We start from the raw sequence: 23,896 nt of genomic DNA, 5'->3' as shown, positions 1-23,896 counted from the left end.
AGTGTTTTTGGAGCCAAAGGACTCCACTCAGGATATCTCTGTCACTGCTGCTTTAATTTTACATCTCACATTTCATTTTGTTTCTTGCAAAGTTTTTAACTTTATGAAAGTGCAGTGATAAATCACTTTAGTGCCAATTTAAGATGAAATGACTGATTTAAAACATACAAATGTTCACATCATTTTGGGCCAAAATCTCTAGATGACTCTGTCACTTTTCTTCTTCTTATAAAACTCCACCTTGTTATAAGTTATAATAATTTGAAATGAACCCTGCAGGTACATATGACTGTCAACTGATAATGCTAGAAGCTAAAAGCTACTTAGCTTAAAGGGATAGTTCATGTTTTTAGTCTGCTGTTATGCTCCGGATAGCGGACATTTAGGCTTTAAAACATGGTGTAAATGACACTGTTTCAAGTAGAATGTCGGGGCTTACTAACACTTGGATGACACAACAGGACCAGTATGGAGGCATTTCATGTTTTTTCTGTTGATTTTCTGTTTGAAGAATTGGTCACCATTCAATTGTATGGGATTTGGCTGTTTTCTGTTGAGACTCCAGAAGTGTGTTGTGGACTCGAACACTTCACCCACCCCTCCATTATAGTGGTCAGTAGATAATGAGTGAATTTTCCTTTTGGGGTGAACTATCTCTTATAATATATCATCTGTTATATTCTTATATTAAATAATCTGTTATATTCTTATATTATATCATCTGTTATATTCTTATATTAAATCATCTGTTATATTCTTATATTAAATCATCTGTTATATTCTTATATTAAATCATCTGTTATATTCTTATATTATATCATCTGTTATATTCTTATATTAAATCATCTGTTATATTCTTATATTATATCATCTGTTATATTCTTATATTATATCATCTGTTATATTTGCCATCATCTCATTGTGTGGTGGCGAAAATAAAGCAGACAATGCCTCCCTTCTTCCTGTGCTCTACCGCCCCCTGAAGGCACAGACCGGTACTGCTATACTCAGTCATAATGAGCAGTAGGAGTGGATGAGCAGAGCAGCAGCAGCAGTGTGTGTGTGTGTGTTTGTGTGCGTGTGTGTGTGTGTGTGTGTGTGTTCACGGGGATCTCTCTCTCCCTCCCTCTCTCTCTCGTACCGTCCTCCTCCAGCCAAACCTCCGAGCTGAGAGAGGAGCCTCTGTCCGGAGCAGAATGAATCGATCCGTGTGCTTGTAGCGCTTCCTCCGGGGAATGGATCAGGACTGCGGTGTGGCGTCTGCAGGGAGTTCGATCCCCCTGAACGAGCATGAGCAGCGGTATTACTCGGGTCTGCGCAGCCTGTGTCAGGCTGACACACCGGGGACGCTGTCCTCCAGCAAAGTGGCAGAGCTGTTCAAGGCGTCCCAGCTTCCTCCTGAAGCCCTGCACAAAGTGAGTGTGCCACACACATCTCGTCTGCGCCTGCTGGGTCATCACATGTCAGAGGAGGCGAGGGGAAGAGAGCTGCTGCAGGGAGGGTCTGATCTGATCCGCAGGAGGTGCAGGGAGTCCGGGATCTGGATCAAATACTATGGTTTTTATTATATGGATGGTGTATGTGTGTGTGTGTGTGTGTGAGAGAGAGAGAGAGATTTCACACACCATTCGTCTGCTCCTCTGTCAAACAGGAAGGCAGTCGTTTTACTCAATGTGTGTGTGCGTGTGTGTGTGTGTGTGTGTGTGTGTGTGTGTCTGTGTGTGAGAGAGAGAGAGGTGGGGTTCACACATTCACACTTTGTTTCAGCAAGGCAGTCCTATTACTCAGTGTATTTGATTGCATTGTGTGTGTGTGTGTGTGTTTGTGTGTGTGTGTGTTTGTGTGTGTGTGTGTGTACTTCTTGTAACTTGTATCATTGTCTCTTCTCTCTGTAAAGCGCCTTGGGTACCCTGAAAGGTGCTATATAAACCCCAGTTATTATTATTATTAATTAATATATTTAATTTCTCAATGTAATTTCAGTGTCCAAACTAGTGACAAAGATGAGTATTTAACATCAAGTAACAGTTAGTAGAAATCATTTCTCTTTAAAGACGTTTAACAGTTGCATTGTACTTTTGGCCCAATCTCAACAGTGCAAATCATTTGAACTAACACCAAAGTACTATTTTTCTATCAACTACTGAGAATTACATCCACCTTAGTTTTCCAAAACTCAAAGTGATCATATTCACAGTTTGTTTTGTTCAAGCAACAAATAACAAATACTGAATGTACCAGGACTTTAAAACAGTTCAAAGCAAATCTCTAATTTTAAAGGCTGGAACCAAGAAATGTTTGGCCTTTCATGTTAGGAAAATAACTCAAATGTTGTTCTTTTCTATCAAATATCAAAATAGATTCCAAAAATGTCATCAAAATCTAATAGCTCACTCTTGTAAAAGCAGAGTATGTAACATTTGTTGGTAGAAATGACGAATTCTTCTTCTCACAAATGAAAATCATTAGCACATGAATTTAAAGAAATTTACCTTTTCTCTTTTTAATTGATGACACAAATGATGCTTGACAGTAACCATGTTGGTGCGTTTGTTATTCATTGGCTGCAATGTAAAACTACTTAGTCACAGTCATTTTGCTGACCCATAACCGGAATATAAATAATGTTTTTCCAGCTCAGATGAACACAGCAGGTCACCGCCTCTATTCACGCCACTCTCTGTCCCGAGGGGTCGGCTCCCGGCGATCGCAGCCTATTGTGTGTCTGTGTTGGTGTCAGGAAGTTTGGCATTGAGCTTTCTTCCTGTCCGGCCTGGCTCGCCGCCACCACACAGGATTGACTGACACTCAGGCTTCTAAACCGTGTTTGGCCCTCCTGCAGGATGCCTGCTGCAGGACTCAGCGCTGACTTCTGGGTCATTGTGTCACAGTATCTGAGAGTCGTAAATGGTGTGTTTCCTCACGATAAACAGCAAATCACCAATTTACCAGAATACCATCATGTGACACAGGAGCTGTATGATGACTTTTCTGCTGCAGATACACTCTGGAGTTTTTCCACCAGGGAGTGTATGTAGATGAGTGTTTGCTGATGAATTGTACTTGTGCAGAGCACATTCTAAACCTGTCTGTTTGGTGTGATCTGCAGAGTGACATTAGAAGAATTCTTCATCCTACTTGGTTTATTTACAATGAAGATTTTAAAGTCAATGTTTTTCATAAAATTTAATTCAATTTGTTGAATTACAGACCCAAGTTCAGACTTTTTCAATTTTCTAAAATAAAAGCTCTGCTTGTTGCTCTGTGTCGGTGTCTGTGTCTCAGGTCCATAATAATTTGGCGCAGACTTTGTCCAGCAGTTTGATGCAGTTGGCAACCAGTGCTGTAGTTTATCTGAAGACGCAAAAGAAGACATGCTTTACTTGGTCCACAGACTGCTGGTGACCTGTTTATTACATTTTTTTAACGTATCGCATGTCCAAAACGCACCAAAGTCAGCACTGCATTTTTGGCAATTTGCAATACACATGCCAAGTGTGAAGTCAATTACATTAGCGGTTCACGAGATATGCGTTCCACATACAGACAGACGGACGTTTGTGGAATTAGTTGGTAGATATCTAGACTGATCAGTTATACAGAGGAAGGAAGTTTACATGCTCATAGCACATAAGTAGTAAAAGCACGACCCTTCTTCTTCCTGCTGAGCTGTCACTGATGGCTGTGAAGTCAGCAGTCATTCAGAGAAACACTCTCCTGCCCATTCATCAGCGTGTAGTGAATTCAATTGTTACGCTCATCACAAGGACTTATTGACTGAAATTATGGGGCTTTCCTGTTGACCAGCTTCCTATGTGTAACTTGCAGTCAAGTTGTTGTCAGGTTGCATTGAAAGTCCCTAGTATTTGTTTGTGCGCAGTGGCATGTACTGTGTTGACTGACGTGGCTGCAGAACCAGTTTGTTTGAGGAAGGTGCGACCTGAGTTCGCCTCTCTGTACTGCCAGTGTTGCTCACTGTGGTGGAAGAAGTACTTATAGATCCTTTGATAAAAGTAACTGCAAAAATGCTCCATTACAATTAAAAGTATGAAAAGTAATACTCATTGGTTTATTTAATTATTTAAATGAAACCATCTGAGAAGTTTAGAGGGCAGAAGTTCCTTTTTTCGGAGCTGCTAACAACTCACATGCATCTAAACTGAGACACAGGGTCATAAGTACACTTATATTTACTCATTATGTAAATTAGAAAAACTCCATACTTTCTTTGTTTATAAAATTTCAAGTGAAAAAGATAGAAAATATGTGCTATTGTAAAATAAAAAAGGAAGACGTGTGAGTAATACTCATGTGCCTCAGATATCCAGCATGTCTAATATTCAAACTTGAGTTTCATTCATATCGTCAACGAGGCATATGATTCATTAATGTCCTGAAAATCATACCAGTGATGACATTATGTGCACTGAAATGTTTTTTTTCTTGACTCTCTCCCTAAGGCTGCCTGATCTGTGCAGCCAGTCTGGTTCCTCAAGGCCCTAGCTGGTTTTTCTGAAACAGTCTCACACACACACACACGTACACTGCAGACCTGACCTTCACTGTCTGCTCAGCCTTTCTCTGGCCCGTAGTTGTTTTGGATCTCGTGTCTCAGTGAAAGCTGTTGAATGAGTGCAGGTCAAGCAGAAATAATGTCTCATAAGGGGATATGAGCCACATGCACTCCACATGCCCCAAAACCTCTTTGAACAATGGGTATTAACAGCACACATCACCAGTCATACATATTTCATAAACACTCAGCAGAACATTTTAATTTAGTGACACAAAAAACGTCAATTTGTGTCCATGTGGTTAAGTCTCTATTACTCTACTCTGATGACTTATTTAAAACTTGGCTGTTGGATCGTGTATGTTTATGAAAAAACTTGTTCATGTTAGATGTTTAATGTTAATCCGTTGTTGCCACAAGAAGATGGATGTTGTGCCATGTGTCAGACTTAGTGAAACTAAAACAATCCAGATGACCTTCATGCGTCAGTAAAGTGACTTGAAGAAAATGAAACTAATCATCAAGTCTTTTTTATAACGTGTGTCAGGACCTTTGCAGATTAAATTCAGTTGCCTTCACCGAGATGCTGGAAAGATCATAGTTAACATTTACTGGAGGAACTTTGATATGATTTATGTTTTGTACAAATAAGAACATAATTTTACTCAATTTAGATCAAATGTGTTCCCTTGAAATGTGAAGCTACCACCAGTATCTCATTAGCTTAGCCTGCGAAGCTTAGCCTGAGCTTTAGATGTGGGTATAATTTGTTACTGTAGAGGAGCCAGGCTACCTGTTCTTCATTTACAGTTTTTCTGCAAAGCTAACCAGCTGCTGGCAGTTTGCTTAGCTTGCATAAATAGCCTCCCTAATCTACCCACTAATTCCAGTAATGTCTGCCTGTCTGTCTGTGGCTCACATATCTCGAAAATAGTTCATCTTGGCTTGATTGTCATATTATTATTATTATTATTATATTATTTTTATTCTGAAAAGTTGGGTCTGAAGATTGTGCCGCTTGCTTAACAGACCTCTGAAATAGCTGACATGCAGTGTACTTAAAAACAACAGCAGTTAAGTAGATCACTCTAACTTATATATAAACCACGCAAATTCAGTTTCATTTTATAAAAAACTATTTTCACTGCAGATAACACAGGAAGGATGAAAGCGAAATTTTCTAACTTCACTCTGCACCACAGACTGTTTATAAAAAGCTGTGCACACAACGTCCAGCACACAAACTACTACTACTCACAAGGAATAATTCTGAAGTAGCTTCGGAAAATAAATAAACACAGGACAAGAGAACAGAACTTTGTAAACAGACAGGTACTAGTATTATCACATTACATGTTAAAGTTGAATCCAATCAAAAGTTGTTAAAGCAACACATTCACATTTTACAGGGCTACTTATAGGTGGACATGTGCTTTGAGTACGTGCCAGACCAGCTGTTCTTCACTGTTTTCCCTTCAGTCTGCTGACGGAACCTTGACATACAAATTTTGGTGTTTAAATTTCTCATCTTGTCCAAAAAGCAGGCATTCTTTTCCCAACATGTTGAACCCATTCCTTTCTGCATATGTACCCAACAATCAGGCCTTATCTGTAAAACAATCTCTAGTATTTCTTTTGATTTTATGATTATACTTGAGTATCCCGGTGTGGAAACAATGGTTGGTGTCTGGGGAGCATGTGTTTGTGCGTGGTCTACCAGATGCGATGAATAATTAATTTTTAATACCATTAAAGACCAAAAGAGGATTGTAATTACTCAAGGTCCCTTTGTTTCAGTGTTGTATTGAAGAGCCAGATGAAGTTGTAGTCACAGTAAAGCTTTTGTTCACATCACCACAGTAAACAGTTTTCAAGAACCTTGAACTGAATTTGCTTTCAGTTATATTTTGGGGATTTTTTTCTGCACTGACCCACATAATCCTAATCTCCTTTGCTCCCCCAAAGCCATCATTGTACCTCCAATCAAAAGAGGCCTGGATAAACAGATCCCATGGAGATGCTTATGTCTAACATACTGTTTCTTTTATTTTTATTCTGCTTGTAGAGCCTGTAACTTTGTATCTTGACAAGGTGTAACATTGTCATGTACAAGTCTCCTCTGATCAAATCCAGATTATGTTTCTGAAAAGAGGAAGGCACTGCATGACTGGAAGCATAAAGTTGCGTTTCATCAGGGTATCGTTGTTGGTATAGGGTTCAAATCTGCTCATGACTGCCCTTTTGATTTGAAAATGATTTGAAACTTTCTGTCTTTTCCAGGTGACCGAGGTGTGTGGGGCGAAGCGACTGGGTTACTTTGGTACACCTCAGTTCTACGTAGCCCTGAAGCTGCTCGCCGCTGCCCAGTCTGGTCTGCCTGTTCGCCTGGAGAGTGTTACGGCCAGTAAGTCTGCTGCTCAGGGTGGAGGCGTCTTATCAGAGCAAAAGGGGATCAGGAGATTATCTTAACATGGCAGGATTTGGTCTAATCTGGATGAAAGGGGAGTCGCATGGAAAGGGCTAAGTGGGTTTGTCCTTATTACAAGAGCGTGAAATCAGTCACACCCCAGCCAAAGAGAAAATCAGATTTCTGCACAGCTCATGATAATCTGATGGATTAATAGGAAGAGGTATGTGATTGTCAAATTCACCATGCTGTGCATTAGTAGTAGTAACTCACCTCAGAAAGACAGAGGAGTTCATCATGATTCATCCCTCTGTTTAATTCTAGTGTATTCACAGTCATCATACAGGAGGCTGCTGATCAGACACAACAAAAATAGTTTTCTCTTTATTTACATTAAAAAGTTTTTTTGAGTTTTTCCAAGGAAAGTACAACAAGGAAACACTGTGGTAAATAGGATTTTAAAAGTAATCAATATTCTGTTGTCATGTCTTTAGATCTACCTCTGCCCAGATTTGTTGGGCTGAAGAATGAACCAGAGATGCGATACTCAACCGTCCCTCCCAGTATAGAGGGTCAGGGGGCTACACCTGGTTCTGTGTTATGGACGCCAGCTGACAGAGGCACCTTGAGACACCTGGAGGCCAGTGTAGAGAAGAAGGTGAGCATGGGACAGAACACGTGATGATCCAAGATATCATGTGTTGATTTCTGCCAGCTCAAAAAGCGTTGGTAAAAATTGCTCCCTGATGAAGAGCGCTCACTGTTAAGAGACATTCAATGGAGGCCACACTGAAGAAATGTCGAGAGCTGGCCAAGAATGGTGCAGTGAGCAAAGACATTCCAGTCAGCTGTAATCACCAGCACACAAATGCCTCATTGATGAGAGATTAGAGAAGAATGACGAGCCAGACCAGTCACAAGTATGTAAATATTCATATGGTGGGGCCTCTCAGAACACACACCTAATGAAAACTTGGATGCCACGTCGATGCACGTGCTGCATCAGCTAAAAACAAGAAGGTAGAGCTGTAGACCTCCCTGACCTCTCTGCTAATGCCAGTCTTCATATACCGACTTTTCTACATTGTCGATATGACACACAGGTAGCTCGGGGTTTAAAGGGATGGTTCACAGAAAAAAGAAAATTCTCTCATTATCTATGCCGATGGAGGGGTGGGTGTCCACAAAACACTTGAGGACTTTCAGGTGTAAACAGCAATGCTGGTGTCATCCAAGCCCCGTGAAACTATCAAACACTTCACCCAATCCTCCATTGGCATAGAGGTGAGTAGATGATGAGTGAATTTGACTTTTTCAGTGAACTACCCCTTTAATGCACTGACCAGAAATAATAATCTCTCTTTCTTTTGTTTCCTGTTATATATTTTGTATATGTGTAAGACAAAAAACAACAAAGTTTACCAAGTATAACTTAGTATAACTCCTCTCTCTCTTTCCCTACATTCATTCTCTGCCTCTGTACTGTCAGCTACTGAATTAACTCTAACATGCCAAAAAAAACAACATTTGATAGAGGTGGAACATTCTCTGAAATAATAACTTCATACATACTGTACTTACCTGTGACTGTCTCGGGATTGTTACAGAAATATGACTATGCTGCCATCTTTAGGTCACATTATGTCATGAGATGGAACAGGCTGCTCACCACATTAAAGACATGATACATTCATTTAGGTTGATGGGAGTGTTCAGGAGTTATGTGTACGTCCGTGTGTATGTGAAAGTGTATATGTATGTGTTTGTATATGTGTGTATATTTTTAAATGTATGAGAAATAACAAATACTGTGTCCCTGTTTTATAAGGAACCCTGGTCCCCACCTCGATCACCGTGCACCTCACCACCCCACTCTCCCATGACCTACCGCAGCTACCCATACACCAAGCAGAAAAATGGAGCAGACTCACAGATCAGTAAGTTCTGTTTCTCATTGTTTATTACAATTACTATTATTAGAATTACCATTATACTATTATTATTGAGAAGTCTTACTGTACCGGCAAGAGTAGAAGGAACCTTCAACTTCAGCATATGGGCTTGATCAGTTATAATTTTCTAAAGTCTTTCAGTAGTTATATTTTATACATAAAAGAATAAAAGGAAAAAGTTTTTACTGCATCCTCTTCTAAACGGTGTAGCTCTGATTTCTATCTGCTCACTTTGCTCTCTGCTGGTCTTTGGATCTGTAATTCTCTCAGATCACATATTTTGAGGGGGGTCATCAACAGGAAATCATTGCATTTTTCTCTCCTGTCCTTCAGTCTATGAAAGCAAACCGTCCTCACGACCGATCGTTAAGCTGGAGCAGCACACCTCACCCAGTAACTACGGGACCAAACCCAGTGTAGAGCATCCTGCGATGGCTCGGGTACAACCAGAGTTTTTGTAGCTGATGATCAACTTCACTTTCTTTAAGTCTTTATTATGACCTTTACTACTTTTTATTTCTGTGTATCTTCCCAGGCTGCTTCAGCGGAGAGGCTGGCCCAGCAGGCTGCAGCGGATTATTCTGATGATGACCCCTGGAGGATCACAGAGGAACAGCTGGAGTATTATACAAATCAGTTCAAGACCCTCCAGCCTGACCTGGGAGCTCTCATCCTGGGTATGAACAACCCACCACCAAAAACACCACTACTGCTGCTTAACATAAAACGCAACTTCACTGAAAAATGACTCTCAGACTATTTCACCTCTGTATCACTCTTGAATTTTTCCAGGAGCTGTTGCAAAAAACTTCTTCACTAAATCCAAGCTCCCAATACCAGAACTCTCCCACATCTGGTGAGTGCCGTGTCTTTATATACAGTCTATGGTGCCGACTCACAGTGTCGTCTGATCTGTTCTGTTCTGATCGGATCTGATCTGATATATAATTGTGAGCATATCTGTTGCCCAAACATTTCTTTTCCACACAGAATACCTGATCTAGTTAAAATATGTTTTAGTAATACACTTTTTACAAGTAAAAATTGTGGTGGCATTTTATTTTCAATGTCATTTCCAAGTCATTTCCTATGAAGTTTCCCAGAAAGAATGATGTGTTTGGTCCAATTTATAATCAGAATAGAGACCATGTTCAGTTTGTAAAATCCCATTGAATAAACTTAAATACACTGAACTAGAATCTTTTAAACTGCACAGCAGGTCAGCTGAGCGTATAAATAGTGTATAATATAGTTAGTCTGTGAGTAGAATGAAAATATACACTGGGGTTTGAATTCAGTTTTTCTTTATCAGTACCAAATAACCAGTAAGTTTTAGTCAGAAATTCAGAAATTACAATACCCCAATGGTGAGTTATTAGCAAAGATCACCAAGTTTCTGACTTCTTAGTTTGATAATCAGGATTATTGTTTAAGCCAGAAGTCTCCAGCTCAAGATGTTCTTCATCTTTTCAACTATTCTTTTAAGGGAGTTGAGTGATGTGGATCGAGATGGAGCTCTCACTTTCTCTGAGTTCTGCACAGCCTTTCACTTGATTGTGGCACGCAAGAATGGCTACCCTCTCCCAGAGAGCCTTCCCCCAACGCTGCAGCCAGGGTTCCTGCAGCAGGAGGACGACATACCAGATACTCCTGAAGTGAGGCAGACATACACGAATCTGTTACCTGAAACATGCAATCCGATTCTAATGTCTTATATTTGTGCTTATATGTGTGTTTATTCTGTTTTGCAGAGTGTGGAGCCTCTTATTGACTTTGAGGATTCTGAACCAAGGCCCAGTCAGATGGTAAACCAAGTCCTCAGTCTCTTTTTAAAAATGTGGAGTCCCTCTGTGGTGCCTGTAGGGGGCACTAAGAAGCTGAGCATGAGTCTACCCCTAGTGGTCCAAGTGCGGTCTCCTCATCATGTGGAGCATAAGCTTGTAGTTAGTAATGTTGTATTGCTCTAAATGTTTTGGCAGATAATTATTTTCTCTGTTTTCTCAGGATCGAAGCATTATAGAGAGAATCCAGCCAAGTTTAGCAACAACAAAACAAGCTTTGAAAGATGAATCCTGTAAACGAGGTAAAATAAGATACTTTTTTCATGATTTATTAGACTAATTGACCCAAAAATAGTGAAAAACATTAAATACAAAAATCAAACGCACGGCACATTCAGTTCCTCTGATGTAATTTGGTGCTCTGCTAAACAACAAAACAACATTAACTGGCACAGGGACAAAAACATCTCAGCATATTTTCCACTCACTTTTTTATTTTTTATATTTATTAACACAGTCAGGATAACTACATAAGATATAATCACATACTGTGTATGACTTCCTTATGCTGCTGCCTTGGCATAGACACATATTGTACAATCAATGCAGAAAAATAATAAATACCCATCATCCCTCCCAACCATCAAAAAAAGAAACAAAGCAGAGAAGTGCTTCGGACTGTAAAGATAAAATGAAACGACACCATCCACAATTATTCTACACTAAAAGAGTCCATGAAAAATAAAAAATAACTTTTTTTTTTTTATGTTTTAAAAGTGCTGAATGAATCAACTTTTCATGTCATGTTGTGAGTTCTGCTGTTGATGTCTTTATCATTTTGTCTGCAGATGCGAGTTTGAAGCGGCTGACAACATCTGAAATGAAACGCACTCTATATCTTGGTGCTTTTCCTGAGAGGCCAGGTGATAATGAAACTCTTAACATAAGAAAATGGAACTGGATACACACACCCCACTACCCATGTGTTTCCTCCTGTACGGTGGAACTTCTTGGTTTATTGACTTGTGTTTTAGTGAGAGTGTAGTTCTGCATTACAGTGTTACAGTATAGTACATGGTAATATCCAGGCATGTCAAAGTGATTTGTTATATTTTACCCATGAAAATAGTTGCAAAAATATCACATCATATAAATGACATGGTGTGATGCTGATTAATTCAATTCAATAAAAAATACAAAAAGACAATTTATTCCCACACATAAACAAGACAAAACTAAATGCAGACAAATCCAAAGCTACAAACATGTTTAGGAAAAAGATACAATTATGTCAGAAATGTCTACTCAAGGATGGTTAAATTTAAAGTGCAAATCCATCTATCAAGGGGCAGTGTACATCATACATGGTTGTTTGTCTCTGACAACAACCATTCATACCTACATTCAATTTATCAATAAACCAATCAGATTTCATTTGTATAGTCTATATTCACACATCACAATTTGTCTCACAGGGCTTAACAAGGTTCCACATCCTCTGCCCCTAACCCTCAGCAAGAGAAAGGAAAAACGACCAAAATGACTCTATTAATATGGACAAAAACTAGAAAACTCAGAGAGAGCCTCTTGTGAGTGATCCCTACTCCAGGACTTGCTGAAGTGCAAAAGATGCTGCATGTAGGAGAGCACATGAACAAAAGAACAATAGTTACAACTTAAATGAGAAAAGACAGCGTCTAACACAAGTGGAATTTAGAGTCTCCAATCAATCTAATCCTTGCATGTCTTTTGACTGTGGGAGGAAAACCCCTTGTTTTTAATGAAGCTACACGAGAGGTCCAGAGCACAACAAAAAATCGACATAAAAACAATGGCTTGTTTGCTGCTGCCACATGAGCAGTGGTCTTAGTGTGATCACAATGGTTACACGAGAGGTCTCTGCTTCTCATTTACAACAACTCAAACAAGACTGACCTGCTTTTGCTCATCGAACGTATCTTTCCTCACAGAGCCGCCTCAGGACCTAGATCCACAGATGAGGACCAAAACAAGGCCGAGGTGAAAATCCTCATCGCAACACAATCATTACAACACAGAAATTAAGTCAATAATATCCTAAATTGCTCATTAATCGTTGTATATGTTTGTTTGTTTTTGTCCACCCATGTGACCTCATCAACAGGTCCTACTCTAGCACTTCTATTGAAGATGCAATGAAGAAGTCAGAGGAGCCTCCGACGCCCCCACCTCGACCCCAGAAAACCCACTCCAGAGCCTCCTCACTGGACCTCAACAAGCTGTTCCAGCAGGGCACTCCAGGTACAAGTCACATCCACCCAGCGCTCCGGTCTTTACACAGCTCTTCTTACAGTATTACATTTTTCTAACACCGATCCTGAGAGTGTGAACTGCCTGTGGCTACGGTGCGTTTTGCATCCGAGTTTTTGTATTTTGTTTACGACAGTTCCCCTTTCAAGAGAGAACAAAAGGGGAAATGGAGATAGGCAGGGTTGTGTTGTTCAGTCTGAAAGGTTACGGGCAAGTCAGAGTATATTAGTGATGTAGGATGTTTCCTAAGAACAAAGAAATATAACCACAGTGGCTGAAAGCTTTTCTGGATTTTAGGTGTAAAAAGTGGATGGCTGCTTCCTCCTGCCCTCCCTCCAAGACCAATGACCTCACAGGTAAGATATGTTTAATTATGGCATCAATCCAAGCCAATGTGCTCCCATAGATTCACATGAATGAATTTGATTTTTGACTAATCAGTATCTATCATCTCTCAGGTTCCTCATTTTATCAACGCTTCAGAGAAAACTCCCTCAAGTAAAGTGCAGCAGCCCAACTTTGCAGACTTCAGTCACTTTAAGGAAGAGGTAAACCAAAAAACTAATTCCTTATTTCTATTTGTCTCTGGCTTTAGAAAATGTTTAAAGGAGCAAATAGTCTTAATTTATGAGGAAGAAAATTCAGCAGACAAACTCAAACTTCCATCCCAGATTCTGTGCTTTCCACTTTCCTATTTTCCACCTCCCATCTCAGACACAGCCCCATAAATGTGTCACCAAGGTCGTGTTTGTTAAATATACGATCCTCTATTTCAAGACACAAATAGACTGGAAGGTTACAACAGTGGTGTACATCAAAGTCTTCTCTCCTGTGGACGGCAAGGAAGCGAAAGCATCAGAGATTTATTTATGGCTCAAGTGTCAGGTCATGCATTTAGTCTGAGGCCTTTTCAACCTCATTCTCTTTGTCCTTCATTTGTTATTCCTGACACTATGATATCACGTGGGTAGATGCTTGTGTTCTGATGCACCACACAACAATCTAGATCATGTTTAATGTTTGTGAGTGGATGTTTAAAGCTTAAATGGAAAAATGTCTGCCTAATATCTGGTGCAGTATTGAGGCGATGCTTCCTGTTAGTCAGTTTAGTTTTTAGATAGAACCTCCTTTTCCATAATAGCAACTTCTCAATGAAACATTTCAAGCTAGGGTTGGTAATACTGGAAAAGTTAGCAAGAGCAAGTACAACCGCTCCCATCCGCCCTCTCATCAAAGCTACGCCCCTGAAATACATGAACGTGTACTGCATGACAACCGCTAGAGCCAATAACTTTGGACTATCGTCTGATTTTACTTTAGATCCTCAAGTTCCCATTCATGTCTTGGGTTAGCTGTATTAATAAATACATGAATAATGCTCACCCAAGACATGATATATATTTAGTAGCAGTATTGATAATAATGATGAAAATACCAACGATGAACTTTATTTCTATAGCAAATCATAAAAGAGTGAGATCATATCCAGCAATGCTATAAAACAAAACAGAACTAGGAACTGTTGGGTTTCCCTATAATTTTTAAGGTTGTGACCTTCTAGGTAAAGTGCCTTGAGATAATGAACTTTATTATTTGGTGCTATACAAATAAAACTGAATTGAATTGAATAAAAGAAAAATATCAAAACAATAAAACAATTTAAATCTAAAACAATGCTTAAAGTGCCATGCAGGCACTGATTCTGCTGATGTTGAGGGTTTTTCTCCATTTGTCCCACTAGTTAAGCTATAGCAATTAGAATAAACCTCGAAAACTTAAACAAAACACTGATGGTCACATTCTACTTCACTGCATGTGTGAGTGTGTGTGGAGTATTGAGTGTATATGATAAGTACTTTTTTAAACAATGTATTTATTTGGCTTATTTGAGTGGAACTGCGTGTGAAATTTCTCGAAATCTTTATATTTATTTGTCTGTCGTCCTGGGAGACAGAGAGAAGTCGTTAGGCGTTTTGTCTTTTTTGACATCCACCCCTCTGGATCTAATTTGACACATGCAATGTAGTTTTCAGGTCAAAGGGCACAGCAGCTCTTAATTTTTGTGATCACAGTGTCCAGTCCTCAGTAACATAAGACCACCCATCTCCTCTTTAATGTTGTAGAATCACTCAAATCCTGCCGTGCTGTCTTTTCAGTATGGGATCATTTACTAGTAGAGTGAATGTGCCCTCTTCAATGCTGGCTCTGGTCTTGTGTGTGTAATTCTTCGGAAGTCTTCCCACAGTTGTTTGTGGAGTATCACCATTTCCCTGCCTTCCCACAGGATGTTTTACCTAGGCTAAATTAAAAGCAAGCAGACTGGACGATCCCAAAGGTGGATAAACCCTGTGTGTATGTTTTTCACTTAGTAAGGCAAACTGAAACTTAAACCAGCCCCTGAGAGAAATGTTTTGTAGATGAGGGAACTGTTGGTACAGTTAAAAATAGCTCATACTTATAAAATATGTCGATGCTAAAGGTGAGTACTTGATACGAGCCAAGCTTCTGCAGGGAAATTAGGAGAACCGTTTGAAGGACGGAGACAGACTGGACCTGAGAGTGAAAGGGTCCAGTCAGATGATTGGTGAGTCACAGAGAGTCCCTGTATCTGCTCTCGGTCAGCATCAAACCACCGGACAAGTTAAAACATTCAGACTCTTGGTTTGTAAAAACAACTCAAGTTTGGATATAAATCTCGCTGCTTTGCTTTAATTTAAATCATTTAAATCAAACCGGTTGAAAAAATCTCTCCCTCTTTGAGAGAGTGACGTAACTTTTTCAGCCCTTACATTTCTGGAGTGAAACAGCCATGTCCTATGGCTGATGTGACCACACGTACTGCTAATAGAGCTCCTGTGGTTTATTGCCACTGTTGCAGCTACTACAGTAACTTTTTAATGTTTCCATGCTGTGGTTGTGTTTCACATTCGACAGTGAAGTAAATCTTTGGGCCGTTTATTTGTGTCTGCTCGCGAGTCAGTCGCATTGCTCAGCGTAATGCGTTTTTTAGCTTTCTTGGGCACAGTTTACAGGAGCAGCTTTAGCCTGTTTAAACCATCAGGAAAGCCCAGGCATTTCAGCTGCCACCACAACGGAGACAGCAGCCCATAGAAATTAGTGGATCAAATTCACCAAGTCCAACATTAACAGATGGGAAATGCTGTAGGGCAAAAAAGGTACCCGAAGGGCTGCCTAGTAAGAAATGCCTTCAACTTCCCAAATAACGAATCTTGCAGCCTTTACTATGATCTAGAATTAAGAAGCAGAGGGCCTGTCTTCACACTCTTGCACTTTTAACCTCTCTGCTGAATAAAAACAGGTGGAGGTATATTATACATTATGTCTAGAGGAGAGTAATGGCTGAAATGCAGGAAGGAGATGCAATAAACGCAGGTTAATCCATCATGGCTGCAGAGCACTACATCGTGCTCCCTATAGGGAAGCTGTTGATTTAGCTACGGTCAGAGCAGACACATTTCATCCTGCCTCTTTAGCATTCCCCTCATATCATTCCACTTTATAATGTCATCGACGCTCTGATGTTCTTTTGTTCTGTTATTGTCATTTGTTTGCTTTTGTCTGTGTTCCAGGAGGAGAACAGAGTAAAACCTGAGGAGCAGAGTTTACGATCTCGATTTGGTCCAAATACTGAAGACTTGACAAATGCTCCAAAGCAGGTCAGAACCCATCACATCAATTCGGGAGGGTCGTGCTCGTTTTATTTTTTCAAGTGTTTGTCTTTGTCGCAGTGAGGAGGTTGACGTTTGTTTCCGTTAACTCTCCTCCAGGATGTTATGGCTGTTTGTCCCAGTCAGGCTCCACAGAAACCAGTTCGGAGGAAGTACCACCCAGAGAGCCAGAACCCAGAGGCTGCACCTTTACCCGCTGTGCCGTTTCCTCACTCCTCCAAACCTGCTCAAAAGTCAGTCACACATTTGACTCTTTAAAAATCCCCATTTCAGTTAAACCTGGTGAAGTTTTATTGACTATCTAAATTTACTATCTGTGCTGTAAAAGTATCCACTGTGCGGTGATTATAAACCCCTGACAGCCATCTAGAAAGGGGAATTCAGAAGAGGTTGAGGCGCACCCTAACCTTCCATAATGACTCCAACATGTGTGCTTCTGTCTCCGTATCGACCAGACAGCTCAGTGAATCTGTGGGTTAGTGCAGGAGAGGGTGACCATCAATAACAGTGGTGACTGCTGGCAGTGGCTGCTTGAGTGATGCAAAGCTCTTAAAAGCTTCAGTCTGATCCTTTTAGTGTCCACTGTCTCTGAGCACAGTGACTCATTGTTTCAGAGTCTTCATCTTATCTCAGATATTTGTCTGTTTACTTGTTTGTTTGGATTCCACAAAAAATATTGAACGGGTGGAAAATGGAACCATTCAATTTTGGGGTGGATCTGGACAAAGGATCCAACATCCATTCTCTAACATTACGAGAAAGGGCTTTTTGGCATTTTTACAGATTTACCAGGATATTATTCATGGATCTTGATGTAAAAAATCAGGCATGTTAAGGGGACTGATATTAATGAGCGTGTGATCCACATTAACAATCCAGAGCTAGTGAATTTAAATGTTTTTTCATAAACTGTTTGGGCCTTAGAAGAATGCAGTCTTCTGAGTCTCATTCTAGTTCATGGACTTCATTCATGTACACTGGTCTAAGACTATGACCATACTATATAACATAGCATGTTTTTGCTAGTATTTTCAAACCAAAAACCTCTTTCCACACAAGCGTTTTAATCGCCGTCCATACTAACACGCCTGAAAAGGCACATGACCACTCTTATATACTGTGCGTGTCGATGTGCACAAGAACCATTTGGTTGTTAATTGCAGAAAGAACGAGGCAACAAACGAGAAGCAGCGCTGGTGAAATATAAAATGCAGAATTTAACTGCACAACAGCCGTTCAAACACAACTTGATTATTCATGTTGTGGTCTACACTGGTAACCAAGTCTAATGCTGGTTGTTTCCTTCTGGAGAGGGTCATGTGTGACCCTGACAAATAAGCAAAGGCTACATCATGACCGAAAAGACCCAATCAGTGACGTCATCATTTCCAAACATCTGTGTTTCTGCCCGTCCACACTAAAATGTCCCCCCAGTTTTCAACCTACAGGACCAGCAGTGTTTCTGAGCTCCGGTGTAGTGTGGACAGCAGACGTATCTGTAGCTGAGTTGAGGCATTTTCAAACGAAAATAGAGTAGTATAGACTTTTATTATATTAATAATTCTATCTTTATAAAAATGTATTAAAATCCTGATGATTTTTTTTCTCTTTCCAGACAGAAGAGGGAGATCCAGATGGCGATCCGTAAGAATAAAGAAACCAACGCAGTACTGACACGCCTCAACAGTGAGCTCCAACAACAACTCAAGGTCAGCCTCTCCTCTATTTTTTAGAGCACAAAGCATTTTCTAAATGCAACCATACCACTTTGTATTTTGTATTTTTTGCGTGTCCATCTATGTGAACTGTCTGACCCTCCCTGCCCTCTGGCTCCTCCGGGACACTGAAAAGGGGAAAACCAGCCCTGCAGCTCCCAGAAAACACATGTTAAGGCTGCTTAATCAAAGGGCGGGAGTTTATACGCTACATTTAACCACAACCAAGAGAGCACGGTTAATACTGTTTAGAAAGTTGCTGCTCGATCGTCAGAAGTTCTGCAGGTCCAAAGTGGTGAAAAGGTCAGAGCTCAACAGTTTGCTCCCCCATCACTCATAGCTGAACTAATGGCACAGACTTGGATGTTTGCATTGGGGATCTGCTTGTGGCACACGCACTCACATTTGGAACACATGCTGCATGCCTGTCATTCCCCTTGTAAATGATCCAGTAGTGGATCCTTCACACACACACGCACATGCAGCACTTTTATAGTTTTAATAACACAGAGACGTGGGAGTTAAAAAAAGAGAGAAAGTCCAAACAGGTAGAGGGATTTTTAAGCTGTAAGCCTTTATTTATTATCATTCTTCTTCCATGAGCACTGTGTATTCTAGGCTGATATTTATTCTCTCTAATTCTGCTAGTTCCTCAAAGCATCTGAGGAATTCTGCAGAGAAAGGCATATGGGTCTTTATATAGACTCCAGCCTTGTTGAAAGACCAAACAGCTACTGGCATTCACAACTGTCTTGTTTAAAATAGAGCCTATAGGCCAGTCAAGAGTCCAACTACAGCAGGGTGTGTGAGAAGAGACAGGAGGCTGGATGACTCCAAGCTGATGTCTAAGTCCAAATGAAAAAAGAGATCGAGACATAAGGACATTTGTGGTTATTTAATATTAAATATTCTTATGAACGTACAAAGAAAGGACAATCAGCACATGAGTGTTATTTTGCATAAAAGCATTCACTCCCTTTTTGCTCAGGATGCAGATGTTTGTTAAAAGCCTCTCACAGTCGGCTCAAAGGTGGGAATGTGATTTATTCCACCTCACCTTTGTCTTTAAGAGGTACGAACATGGGTTGGATGTTGGAACATTGCTGTTAACCAGCAGTCAAGCACTCTGTAGAACTAAGAGGTAGAGCCAGGATGGCGGGACAGACACCGACACTGTTGTTACACGTTGTGCTACTGATTTTGGAACACCAACAGTCAGAAACCTAAGATCGTTCATGCAGGCAGCACTGAACTGCTTTGTTTGGTTCAGCGTAAACAAGCATCTTAATGAAACATGTCCAACTCCATGGTCCAAAGAATATATCAAAGATTAACATGATTGCCATTTTACTATAAGCTCTGATCCCCAGCAAATGATTTGTCATTTTTGTGCTCTTCAGAAATCCGACCACTGCGTTAAGACATTTTCCACTTAATCTAACAAATATATTTCCCTTAAAACACTTGGTTGTGAATGTTTTACGCTGCCCTCATGTCAAACTGTCATTTTTTTCATGACTTTCCACTTGATTATATCCAACACTTTCATATTTTGGGATGAAATGAGACATAAATCTTTCAGTAAGCAGGGATTTATTCTTATTTTAGACCATTGTCACCACTGCAAAAATGTAATTACTTCCCGAGTTGAAGGTCTTGTTGAGATTGCGGTGATCAGATGTCATGTGTCTCTTGTTTGTCTGTAGGTGGTTCACCAGGACAGGGTCACCTTGGAGACCCAGCTTGAGCTTCTGCGGCCTGTGGCCTCGACGTGACTGAGCCTCAAGTCTGGTTCCCAGTGTTTCACTGAGGTACATCAATGTCTCAATGTTTGAGCCATGTGATGTATGCTGAGTAAATGTGAAAGGGCTCACGATGGAAACAAAGGTGCATTGTAGACACAGGGATGTGATAACGCTCTACGCCCAAATGTTCCTTTGTATTATTTTTAGTGCAGTTTTGCAGGATGAATCCATGCATTTTTTAAATCATTGTGTGATATGCACATGTAAAATATCCTGTTATTCACTGTGACATTATAACTTATTTTTCTCCTTTGAGTTCCCGTTTCTTTATCCCATAAAATGTTCCCTACTTATGAATCATGTAACAGTTTCGTGCACATATTTCCATGACTTTTCTCATGTTCTGTGTTAATAATGGGAACTAAAGTACTCTGTGTTTTCATCTTTCGTGCACTGTGTACTTCATGGTCTAAAGCAAGTGACAGTGCTGCAGATTACAACGTGAATGTGATTCAGTTTTGCACTTACATTTTGTTTAAATACACATTGGTGGGGCTGTGTGGTAGCAAATACCTCATTAGAGCTGAGTTGGATTTAGCCACACATATACAGCCTGCAAACCAAATGTGATGTCTGCTGTCAGATTGTAGCACTGACCCACGTGATGATCAGGACACTGAAGAATGTCGACACTTTTGACACTGGATTTGTGTGCATTTTACTTGACTCTATCTTCTATTTATTCCCCCTGTTAGAAAGAAGAACTGCTGAATTTCTGGATCCCTTATGTTCATACTTCATCCATAGTGTCACGGTAATTATGAAAAGAAAAATCTCCACAAAGCAAATCAGTCTAACTGATAAAAAAGCACAATATTCCTCAACATTCCTCTTATGTTTTGCGAGATAGATATCAAAGAGCGAATGTCTGCAGAAGCAGATGTGGTTTTGATTTTATCTATGCAAATATGTTGTGCTGTTGATGCTTGCTTTAGACCATTGTTCCCCCAAACATGTAGATTGTTAATGATGATGAATGAAGTGGTTGAATATTCTGATGGCATGCTTGATACTGCATGTTTACTAAAGCGATGTGAGCATTGGACTGTAAATTAAACAAAATCATGCACAACTGAGTTCTGGGCTGACGAATCAATAAAATGGTCTATTTTTATCGCTTGTTGTCATCTTATTTCTACGATTGTGCAAGAGGACTCCATCTTTGTTTTACCCATTTAATTGTGTGTCAGGCTAGGTTTTTGTATGAATACAGCATTTTCATCTCTGTCCACATGAGCATTTTTGTTCTGCATCAGTTTTAATCCCCATCCATAAAATAACAACTAATAGAAAATACAACAGAGTCAGCATCACTTGTAATTGGTAATCCATGTAGTGTTCTACACTGGTAGCAGAGGCCAATGCCGGTTGTTTTCTTACTGGAAGGGGCTCATGTGACAGGAGCCTGGCGATTAAGATTAAAGTTACGTCAATACCGAAAAGATCCAATCAGCAATTTGAAAGCCTGCGTTTCTAAACATCTTAGTTTCTGCCCGTCCGGACTAAGTCGCAGCCACAGAGTTTTCAAACTAAAATGGGAGCAGCTTAAACTTTTCTGTTTTCGCAGCTGTACATCTTGGAGGTAGTGTAGATGTATCTGAAGCAGAGTTGATGTTTTCAGTCGGAACAGCGACTTCTCACTTTTAACTCTCAAAAAGACGTTGACATTGAAGCGTGGATGCTTTTACACATGTATCAGAGGGCATGATCACATCATGCACATGAAGAGATCAGGCAGACTGCAGTCACAACCCTCTGGCCCTCACCAAGCAGCTGTGCCGTCTCCGACACAGACACAACAGGAGAGGGTCAAGCAGATCACCACTGATGGCTGTATTTCCAGACCCTCCGCCACTGCTGTCCAAAAATATTCCCTGACACACTTGGCTCCCACTTAGACACCTCACCTTCACGCATGTTACAATCAAGCTCGCCACTCAACTCCAAGTCCTTTAACAAGCTGCTGTGATCACGATCAAGGACATTGATCTGTCTGGACATTTGTCCCGCTTGTTAACATCATATGCCAACATTGTGAGTTTAGCTGCATGGTTCAACAGAGGGCTATGAAGTTTACATTTGTGGTTTGATGATATTTCTCGACACTGCTGGATAAATAAATGCCCACAGAAGTCATTATTTTTCCATCAACCTCAGCTGCACTTTGTGTTTGCTGCTAATTAGCAGCTTATAAACATTACACCTGCTAAAATTGGTACGTTAGTGTTATCACAGAGACCATGTTAACTTTAGCACATAGCAGCCTCACAGGGCCACAATGTAGTGAAGCATACCGTTTTATTGGTCACTATTTTTTGCATCTCCATTTCTTTGTGACTGGAAGCAGACGGCCGCCACACTGAGTACGTCAGAGGGTTTTTCTCTCCCCACAGTCGCTCATTGTGGGAACTGTTGGGTTTCTCTAGGATATTTTAAGGTCTCGGCCTGAAGAGCTTTGAGATCATGTATGTTGTGATTTGTCACCACACAAATAAAATTGAATTGACTCATTTTTCAGTGTGAAATATTCTGCAAGATGAAACCAGCCCAGCAGAGAGCTGCATGGATGACTGGATGAGTCATTTTCCAGTTTTTAAGAAATTGAAAATGAAAGAGATTCTTAAATCTCTGAGAAGTGTTTGAGTCCGTTTGCAAGGCATTAGGGGGAAATGTGGTGCGGCCACATCTGAGAGAACAAATGAGCAGGGGCAGTGTTGTACCAAGATCTATAGAGGGGTGATCAAAGTTATAAAGGGGCACTTAGAAAGCATTTTGTAACACCATACACTAACAGAATTTTTAGCTGTTGAATTAAAGGTATCTATTCATTAACAAGTAGCCTATGATGGCAAGCTCCTTATCCACTTATATACTTTAAGTATAAATATATATATTTTTATAAGTGTGCATTCTTGTAGAAGCGTACACTAACCAGAGGCTCTGCGGTTTCTTCCCAGTCTCCCCCATTCCACATGCCGAAGTGTCCTCAGGCAAGATACTGAACCCCAAATAGCCCCTGACGATCAGGCTGCTAGTGTATGATGCGTTATAGAGAACGTGCTGCACATGCATGCACATTATAAACAAGTGTTTGAATGCGTGGATGGCAAAACTGTACAGTAAACTGCTCTCTATGAATACAGACCATTTACCACTGAAGACTTGGAGTCTGAATTCACCTTCAACTTTTTAAAACTTTCACCTTTTACCTTCATTCTTTTTATTCTCACTCTAAAATTTGAATCACTTTAATCACTTTAGAATTAATTTTGTTTTTACTCTTTTCTCCTCTGTATCATTTTATTGTTAGATTTCTGCCACAACGGTGTCTAACGTGTGATCTTCAAATGCTTTGTACTGCCCCCTGTAACTGTGTTTTGAAGGTGTGGGTTTTCGCATGCATTCACAAACAAAACAACAACAATAAAAACACCCTGACAAAAGATCTCTTTGGACATTGAAGGGCAAAGGGGCAGGTGTACCCCACCACCACCACCACCACACAAACAGACACACACACGTGCCAGAGTGAGCTGGAGTGAATGAGTTCAGTCTGGGAGACAGACACAGGATGCCAGACGACAACAAGACGCTCATAACTCCTCAGTGCCATAACCAATATTTGGCGCAGGCCTTCGTGCCACTACCTGCTGCTTCATCTTACAGTATCTCCTCCCATAGTGGAGCTGCTATTTCATCTTATACTTCAGGAGCAGAGTGTGTTTGTTGATTCAATCAGGCAGCT

The 23,896-nt window shown here is 40.4% G+C and overlaps 1 protein-coding gene across 2 annotated transcripts; it reads left to right on the top strand.

The window, feature by feature from the left end:
- Positions 1 to 1,014: 1,014 nt before the first annotated feature.
- Positions 1,015 to 21,265, top strand: reps2 (RALBP1 associated Eps domain containing 2). Of its 2 annotated transcripts, XM_069522464.1 has the most exons (20): positions 1,033 to 1,415; positions 6,794 to 6,917; positions 7,415 to 7,578; positions 8,749 to 8,857; positions 9,206 to 9,312; positions 9,408 to 9,549; positions 9,665 to 9,728; positions 10,359 to 10,527; positions 10,624 to 10,677; positions 10,877 to 10,955; positions 11,502 to 11,576; positions 12,624 to 12,672; positions 12,797 to 12,933; positions 13,240 to 13,298; positions 13,401 to 13,490; positions 16,533 to 16,619; positions 16,731 to 16,864; positions 18,247 to 18,340; positions 20,053 to 20,157; positions 20,847 to 21,265. In XM_069522464.1, the coding sequence occupies exons 1-19, from the start codon at positions 1,236 to 1,238 to the stop codon at positions 20,119 to 20,121; spliced, it is 1,986 nt and encodes a 661-aa protein (XP_069378565.1). In that variant the 5' UTR covers positions 1,033 to 1,235; the 3' UTR covers positions 20,122 to 20,157; positions 20,847 to 21,265. The 2 variants fall into 2 exon arrangements, with proteins under 2 accessions (XP_069378564.1, XP_069378565.1); XM_069522463.1 differs by having other exon boundaries at positions 1,015 to 1,415; positions 20,053 to 21,265.
- Positions 21,266 to 23,896: the final 2,631 nt, after the last annotated feature.

The sequence above is a fragment of the Paralichthys olivaceus genome, chromosome 3 (genome assembly GCF_024713975.1).
Source record: "Paralichthys olivaceus isolate ysfri-2021 chromosome 3, ASM2471397v2, whole genome shotgun sequence".
Lineage (NCBI taxonomy): Eukaryota > Metazoa > Chordata > Actinopteri > Pleuronectiformes > Paralichthyidae > Paralichthys > Paralichthys olivaceus.
Note: the sequence above shows the minus strand (reverse complement) of the source record. Positions and strands in the feature narration are given on the sequence as shown.